We start from the raw sequence: 9,568 nt of genomic DNA on the forward strand, positions 1-9,568 counted from the left end.
GTTTTGCGCCGTTGTGTCGTGTTGTTTGCCAACTTTTCTTTACTTGGAAAGAGAAGTGAGCAAGATTCTGCTTGTGGATGAAGACTTCATCTGCAGTCATTTCAGGCTCCTGTGTGATTTCTAGCCCATTTTGCTTCTTCTGTCCCTTCAAGCAAGCAGTGAGCTATCTGGGAAATTCACTCGCCCAAGCACCATTAAACTATTTAATGGGATGGTATCACTTTGGTTGTGATGGGGATTCACATATCAACTCCTTGTGATGTAATGAGAAACCACTTATGAAATATTTAAGAGCATATAATTCTAAGTGGAATCAAAAGTTTATTTGATGAATATCAGTTTTGAAATGGCTTAGATATTCAAAACCAAAGCTAAAACAAAGTGGCCCTAATAAGAGGTGGGTCCAACCTTTTAGTAGTACTTCATTGTTTTTGGATATCTCAGCCATTTCAACAACAAAAAATTATCGAAAACACTTTGAATTCCTCATAAGATTGTATGCTCTTTCATATTCCATACATTCAAGAACCACGACTACCACTAGACAGCGAATGCATGGATTGAAACACACACTTCATCGACAATGGTCAACTTCAGTCCAGATTCTTTGGCTGTATGTGTACTTACTCAGAGATCAGTCATAAAGCTTTACCGTATACACAATTCGTTAAAAGGATTCTTGACTATATCCGATCCAGGTCAGTCTTTCCACCCCAAGGCACCCCTACGCTACCCGGTCTTTAACTGTGCAGAGACAAATTTGTATTCAAAGATCCGAGCAATGGACAGCTGAGCTTTCCACGCATGGTCAACTCTGCTTTAAAACCCCCCTCATCCCTGCACAGTACACTGACCATTCAGGTGGACACTGATGACCACCAGAATGGACCAAGTGACAGGAAATCAAACAAAGGGAATCATACACACTAATTGCTTGGCAGAGTAAATGCTACTGGGGCTACGGCTCAGCGGGACACCCATGTAAACTACCCCCGTCAGTCAACACAGACCAGCATGGGGCCTGCTATGAAGCTGACCTCCTACTGCTTAGAGAATGTAACTGAGTAAAAATAGCTTTATATGATAGATGGATAGATCTCTATCACATTAAGATAGTCCACGCTTAATTCTGTATCATTTGTACCTATCACTGGATAGCATGCAATGAAAGAAAATAACAATCCAAAACAAACAAATGAATAGAACACACATCCACATACCACACAAATAGACAACTTCTTGTCCAGATATTCAGAAATGAAGATAGGGCCTTTCAGTCAGTAACATTATATTGCCTGCTTGTGTATGTGAATGTCTGTTTCATTCATTTTTTGTTTTTGTTTTGTATCATTGAATGCTATCCAGTGAAAGGTATGATACATGAACATACATTATCTATGAAGGGTGCCATCTTTATGAAGACAAAACAAAATCACACAAACATACACTTTGCAATCAGAACTGTGTATTTAAAAAAAAAAAAAATTTGCAGATATTATGATATCATCATTACATACAACTTGTAGATCTGTGACCATATCAAAATATGAGATATAAAACTTTGTCCTGTTTCTTTAATCATAAAAAATAACTGATTTAGTAGATCATTTTCTCTCATAAACTAGGGTGCACTTAGCATTCCCTGGCATTTCAAGTATGTACAAGGACACTGATATATATTTATACTGTCCTTGCAAATCATACACAGGAGCTGAAAGCTTTATGCCATATCTACTAAATGCTGACACATACAGCTTTCAGCCTGGTTTTACAGGACACAAGGGGAGATGAAATCCAATCATTGCTGCATTTTGATAATTGATTAAGTACTATCTGTGGATGAAATTGTGAAGATTAGGAATGGCCCTATAGATTTGCATAGTTAAAAGGTATCAAAAGGCTACTGTTACTGTAAATATATCGTGTTGTTTAACTTTCGCCAATTTTGTGAAATTTCGTAAAATGATCAACTTAATTAATATTGCCTCCTGTAATACAAATGCATTGTTTCACCTACAGGGTGGCAAATCACCGATGTTTCTTTGGAAAAGTGAAAGTCCTGTTACTTCTTTCCCATTCTTATAATTTAGTTCTATACTTTTCAGATATCTGGTGTATTTGGTAGTAGAGAGTGGATAATGGCTGTAGCAGTTTTTTTTTTTTTTTTTTTTTTTTTTTTTTTTTTGGGGGGGGGGGGTGTTTCAGAAGGGGTATTCCCCTTGCACATGAGGGAGCTTTCACTATTTCAGAATTGAAATTCAATAATCTAGTGCACACCTCCAGAGGAATAATTGCAAAATCTTCAATCAAAAAAGTAAGAAAAATAGATATTCCGGGACAGTGTGACTGGCTCATGTGTAACCCATGGTTCAGCATGTATACAATGGATGCATTATATTCACTGTGTACTAGTCTATGGAGGTGGATAACCCTTACAGGAGATTACAAAATAAATGACAGTGAATGGAATGGTGATAGGTACCATAATAATGCCATGATTGAGTATTCTCACTCTAAGATTACGAAAAATCCAAACACAGGAAAAACAAAAAAAGGAAATTCTTTGATCGCACATGATTTTCTCATTTACTGATCAATCCGCAGCATACGGATATACACAGCTCTGTAGTTGGAGGGTTGTATGCTTATAATGCATAACTAGGACCCATTTATTGGCTACCAGTGAGTAATCTACTGCATATTCCAAAATTTGACAACCTCTTTTAAATACTGAAGCTCACTCAAGTATATCACCAGATTTATGAGCGTCAAATTGTGTCTCATAACTGTTGTCCATTGTGTAATGAGAAATTAGAATGTCAGCAGTTCTCAGTACTAAGTACCGGTATTGCTATCACAAAGAAATCCATCCCCTCTCCTTCAGGAACACTCTGTCTGTGCACAATGTCAAAACTACAGATTAAAACACACATGCATTGAAGCATTGCTCGTTTGTCTTTGTTGATGTCTCAACGGAGATTACCGCAAATGGCCAGCCAAGGAATTGGCTCTACTTTGAACAGTGACCACAATGACATTGGAATTTGATAGTCTGCCGAAAACCACAAGTTAGCGCTTGGTCATTGCACCTTCCTATTAGCTTTTTATAACCGAAAGCAAAACCTCGCTCCTCGCTCCTCGCTCCGCTCCGTGGATGTTTCCAAACGTACAGCTATTGCTCCAAAGGCCATTTTACAGTACTTACTCTGCCTTGCTGAGTGCATGCTTCCTAATCTATCGTTGTTGACTTGGCACACAAGAGCCAATTAACCCCAAGGAAAATGATAACTCACAATGACATATGCATACAATAAACATAAGTGATCTATAAATATTTCAAGTGTGTGCAAAGACATGTGTTAATGTTACCAGGCAATAATTAACACAGATAAAAGCTGCTTTCTTACAAGGTACTTTCCCAGCTACTGAACCTGTGGGGCTCAAGGATTTCTATCGTCATGACAAGCTATCACCCGTATGAATGTTACCATAGTACACAATATTCATGTGCACCGTCTTTTCTCCCACAGGTACACATCCTGCCTACCACCCTTTTGTAAGCTCCTGGAAGAATTTAGCATTCTATTTAATAGATTCCATTTATTCCTGCATGAAGTGATGTTGCTGGTGTTTGCGGTGACAAAAATTAGCAGTGCTAAGAAGAGCAGGACACACAAGACAATAAGTATGTAGGGGAAGGGGGGGGGGGGGGTTCGATCTCTATGACTTGCTACACATCCGAGTTCTAAAAAAGCATCAGAAAGGGTCTGCCTTTGACAAATGGTGGTGTCAACCTTTATCCCTAGAAAAGGAGTGTTTTTTCCCCTTTCTGTCACCATTTACATTGTAGGTAGGGGTGCAATTTCATAAAACAGGTTTTCAACACTCACTCACACATGTAAATGTATGTAGTGTTGTGAATTGAATACAATATCAAATCTGATATTTAGTCAAAATGCCATTTTATGGTATTGTACTTGGTACCACAAAGACATATGCCATTTAGGGTGTAAGATGCCTCTATTGAGACAGTTTGGGGTACTGTATGTTTTACAGGTGTAACACCATTAACGGGTGCAAATTTGATGTGCCATTTTATTTCTGATGTGTACGGGCGTAGATGGGCAGCACATTTGTTGACAGGGACCCGCGCCCCCTGTGTAATTACGCCTCAGCTTCAAGTTGATTTCAGGTGTGCACCCCACGACAGAAAGTTATAACTTTGCATCACAGAACCACTGCCACACAGCAGTGAACTAACAATGACCCCCTTCTTTCTTATTAAAACCCCCTTCTGGCTCCAAAGAGAAAAATAACAGGTAGAAACACAACTGGAGGTGTGGTAAGGAGTTTATTGGGTACTAGGGTTAGCATAGTGGCACCCACCAACCACCGTTGGGGATGTCAAAAAAAACCCTTCGACTCACAATTCTCTTTGTTGATTGCGCTCCACTCTACTGGCCGTTCGCTTGATGTTCCGCTCCTTCTCAGTCTTCTTCAACTTGACGAAGCTCCGGCCGGCCCCGTCCCACACGCAGAACAGCAAGACGCAGAGGGTGAGGAATACTACGAAGTGGAATATGATGAGACCTGTGCAATGGGAAAACGTACAAATGTAGCCGAGGAAACACAAAAAGTCGAAAATGTGTGAGATGTTGCAGTTGGACCTGTCATCATATCTGTGCACAGGTACAATGAGGGACCTTACCACTGTGGAGAGGTTAGCACTTTGCCTGCACCTGTACATAGATCTCATTGCAGCCCTATTCACATACACCAGAAAACAAGTTTTTAAAGATTGTTTTTTTTTTTTTACATCCCGATGACACAAAAATCTGTCAACATTTAATTGACTTTTTTCTATAAAACCATTGTGATAATTTGCCTCAGTCAGAATGTGCAAAGCAAGCAAGCAATCAAGCATAAAAAGAATCACTTATTTCAATCTCATGATGCCACTAAGCCAAATGTGAGGGTGCCTGGGATAGAGCTTTGTTGGTAATTGTTTAGGGAATAATCAGATTTTCCAGCCACATGAATTTTTTTTTGGCAATGTGTGAACGGCAGCATATACAACTTGTAGATTTGACGATTTGCATTGGGTTCAAAAACATGATAATTCTTGTGAGTGTGAATGGGACGTTTAATGATACCGTTGGGACACCAGAGAAAATGCGGTTACAACACTCCTCTCCAAGTGCTTCCATCTTCCACACCTCTCTCCGGGATACTTCACTTTACAAGAGCCACAACAGGTATCATTGGATTATGCCGACTCTATGCCTGCCATAAACATTCAACCTGTATGCCATCTTCAGCATCATCTTTTCATGGTGGTTTTCTGTTTTAATACGTTGACTGCTATCAACAAAATTAACAACATGACAAAGTATTGTCTCCAGTATCTCAAATATGAATAAGTGCTTACTCTGCTTCTTGAAGGAAGGTAAAACTTATATCTCCTCTCATCGCCATGGGACAAGTGACTGCCTGCAGTTATAAATGATCTCATTTCATAGAAGGGAATGCATTTTTAAAGGGATCGTATAGTTTTGGTTGAGACCTAATTTCAAGTTTCTAACATTTATCAGTGAGATAATGACAAACCTCTTATGAAATATGAAAGAGAACATAATTCCATAAGGAATTCAATGTTTATTTGATGAAAATTGGTTTTGAAATGGCAGAGATATCCAAAACAAAATCTAATAAGTGTGGGACCCACAGTTTATCACGATCTCTTTGTTTTACTTTGTTTTTGGATGTTTCAGTCATTCCAAACCCGATTTACATCAAATAGATTTTGAATTCCCCTTAAAATGGTATGCTCTGTACTATTTCATAAGTGTTTTCTTGGTATCTCACAAAAAGTTAAAAGCCCAATTCTCATCTCCACCAATACTGTACCATCCCTTTAAAAGAGCTAATGCCTTTGAGATTACAGATGGAAAGGCACAACAGCAATTGCCTCAATCTTTGAACATCATCTGCTTCACTTTCATACTAATATGGAGACAAGAGTGCCAATACTTGTATACATCAATGTAGCATAATTAAATAAAATAATATTGCAATGCTATGAAACAATGCACTCATCATTATGCAGTGTCGAAAATTAAAAGTTACGCTTTTGCCATTACCAAACTGGGGCTAAATACTAACAATGCAATCTAAATTTTCTGGATCATGAGCTGTAGAAGAAACCTGATGTGTTAACGCAAATCTAGCTCCCTTTCCAAGCTACAAGACTGTGGTAAGCTGTGAAATAATACAATGTACATGCCCAATTTTCAAATTTTTGCTCTTTTACTCTTCAGGACAGATTTTCTTCCCCCTTCTGTTTCTGAGGCACGTCTCTTTAATCCCAAATCGAATCATCTGTAATCTCGTACATCACTTTTGTCCTCATTTTCGGGCTCGCATCTCGACTTGATTTGATTATCAACCATCAATGCCGATGTCCTGCATAACAGCGGTGCGTTCTGATATTTAATTACCAAAAAAAAAAAAGAGTGATTCCCTCACAAATTCAGAGGCCATTAGGGATCTCATTAAGCTTTCACATCTCCCATTAGTCGCCACTTTCTCTTCAGTTTTTGTAACGTCATTGGTTCCCCTAATGTGATTACGACTCGCCAAGGCACTGTGCGGAGATGGGAGGTGCAGAGGGGTACAATTCTAAACCCATCCCAAACAAATGCAGTGAATGAAGAAATGTTCCATGCATTAGCTTACTTTTTCTGAATTAAATAATTTTAAAGAAAAACCCAAACATCACCAAAATATTGGTTGGAAGAAAAAATAAAGGGGTGAAATTTTTAGAATTCTTGAATGTCGCCTGTATCACTTTAAATGGTAAGGTTGATCACGAACACTATGAAAATTAGCTGATGATGTCATTGCAGGCAAAAATTTGTCATACCCAAGGAATATTTCACATGAATGTTTTATCACCTGGCACCATTAAATCTAATGTGTTAAGCTACAGATTTGATGGTCTAATAAGCATGAAAAGTACTCCCAGCTTCATACAGTACAAAGTTTATTTACCTTTCTGGAATTAGAAATAAGATTTGAAATTTTTTTTAGAAGGGCAACTGCTGTAATGCTCTGACTGTGGAACCAGTCTTGTTTACACATGTTTTTTTCATGACCTTCTGCGTGCACGGCTGTGCATCACTTTGTGGGTAACCTTACCTAGTACTGTTTGCTTGATGTAATGAAGACTACAGTCTGTGTAGGATCCGACCAGCCAGTGTATACTTATCATGGACCACAGTAGACTGAGGATGTATAGCACTGGAGGAAGATGGAAGAGAAGTTGGGAAATGTTATACTGATTGGGTGGTTAAAGAACAACGGTATTGACCTTTTGCAAGATCATACTACAGTGCACTCCCATTATAATCAATACAGTTAAAGGGATCATATAGTTTTGTTTGAGACTTAACTTCAGATTTTTATCATTTTTTTGGCGAGATAGTGAGAAACCTCTTCTGAAATATGAAAGAGCATGTAATTCCAAGAGGGATTCAATGTTTATTTGATGGAAATTGGTTTTGAAATGGCCGAGATATCCAAAACAGAGCAATCCTAATAAAGTGTGGGACCCACATTTTATTACGATCATTTTGTTTTACTTTGTTTTTGGATGTTTCAGCTATTCTAAACCCGATTTTTATCAAACAAACTTTGAATTCCTCTTAAGATGGTTTCCTCTGTACTATTTCATAAGTGTTTTCTTGGTATCTCACAAACAAGTTAAAGCCCAATTTTCATCTCCACCAATACTGTACCATCCCTTTAAAATAACAAAATTTTAGTTACAACAAAAGGTCCAAAAATGATTATCTAGACATCTACATACACACACTGTACACTCTACTGTTTTGCTAAAATGAAGTTTTGCAGCAAAGAAAACTCTGGTCCCATGGACTTCATTTTAACAGAAATCTCCTGTATTGAAAGAGAAAAACTGTTATCTGAAGTATAAACATAATACTAATGAATTTAGTAAGAAATCACTGATAATCTTTCAAAATGCTGTCATTCAAAATTCATAAAAGATGCTATGTTTACTACAGTTGTAGGAAACGTGATCTGACCTTTTACCTGAAGCAGTTGAATACTAGTAATACTGCCTGAAAGGAATGCATCATTTCCTACCCGTATCATGAAGAACAAAAAACAAACAAACTAAAACACTAAAAAACAAAAACAAAACAATATAAAACAAAACAAACCAAACCAAAACAGCCCCTATGACTGCAATCTGCAAATTACTCTGATAATCTACACATGTATGACCATCACAGCAAACATCATCCCACTGATAACTGAATACACTTTCACTGATATAAGGCGCTGGGTACTTCTTCTCTAGCTTTAATGATAACAAAGAAACAGATTCAAATGGCTTTCAGCACATGCTCTCTACACGTCATGTCCAAACCTCGACTACTATGCATTATTCTCCCTGCAGATCGTTAATGCGCATGATACACGTAAAAGCTGAAATATATACCCATCTCCTGTACCCACTTTGTAAGGGAAATGGAATATCGCCGGCCAGCTCGAACCGGTGAAATTCAGGACACCAGCAGTCCATCCTCCCCCCCCCCCCCAACAGTCTACTCTTTATGTACTACCTTTTAGTTTCACTTACCCTAAGCACAGAATTGCACGCTCTATGCACAGGAGCAATATTGCAAGTAAAATACTTGTAAATAGTCTAAAATTTCTTGTGTACAGTCAAGTTTAACTCGATGTGGGTAGCATAATGAGTTACAGTTGTTTAAAGTTTGATATTGATCATAACCCTGAGGCATATCCTGTATCAAACGAACTATGATAAGATGCACCAACGATTCAAAACCATTATGTTAAAGGGATGTTCTAGTTTTGGTTGAGATGAGGATTCAGGTTTTAAGATTTGCAACATAATTAGAAACCAATTCATATGAAATATTTAAGAGCATACAATTCTAAGAGGAATTACAAGCTCATTAAATAAAAATCATCTTTGACATGGCTGAGATATCCAAAACAAAGTGATCCTAATTAAAGGTGGGACCCATCTTTTATCAGGATAGCTTTGTTTTACTTTGTTTTTGGATATCTCAGCCATTTCAAAACTAACTTTCATCAAATAAACTTTGAATTCCTCTAAGAATTGCATACTCTTTCACATTTCATAAAGTTGGTTTCTATGCATCTCGCAAAAAGTTAAAAGCTGATTTCTTATCTTAACCAATACTATATCATCAGTTTAACCTAGCGAGAATGAGCTAATTTTGCTATAACACGCATCCCCTATAGACACCTGCCCAAGAATACTCCGGACAAGTCATCAATGGGTTAATAGGTAGAGCCAATCAGGTTGGTTCTTTCTTTCCACTAATTACGGACAGTATAATTCATGTAACAACCAAAGCTGTGAATTTTTGGTTAATTTGGATCATTGTGATAAGTCAAGTATTGCATAATTGGAATGCATAAGTTGGTAACACAGTACCCCTTTGAAAAGCTCTCTAAGCTAAAAATCTAATGCTACAAGCAGACTCTAATT

The 9,568-nt window shown here is 37.8% G+C and overlaps 1 protein-coding gene across 1 annotated transcript in view; it reads right to left on the bottom strand.

Moving 5' to 3' along the window:
- The window catches only part of LOC140228432 (diacylglycerol lipase-alpha-like), a 49,593-nt gene extending 42,301 nt beyond the window's left edge, over positions 1–7,292 (bottom strand). Inside the window, exons 1-2 of the mRNA XM_072308650.1 lie at positions 7,198–7,292; positions 4,428–4,590 (exon numbers count right to left, since the gene is read on the bottom strand). Of these exons, the coding sequence (XP_072164751.1) occupies positions 4,428–4,590; positions 7,198–7,270 (236 nt within the window). The 5' untranslated portion in view covers positions 7,271–7,292. The remainder of the gene's footprint in view (positions 1–4,427; positions 4,591–7,197) is intronic.
- Between the last annotated feature and the right edge of the window lie 2,276 nt (positions 7,293–9,568).

Source organism: Diadema setosum, chromosome 5 (assembly GCF_964275005.1).
Source record: "Diadema setosum chromosome 5, eeDiaSeto1, whole genome shotgun sequence".
NCBI lineage: Eukaryota > Metazoa > Echinodermata > Echinoidea > Diadematoida > Diadematidae > Diadema > Diadema setosum.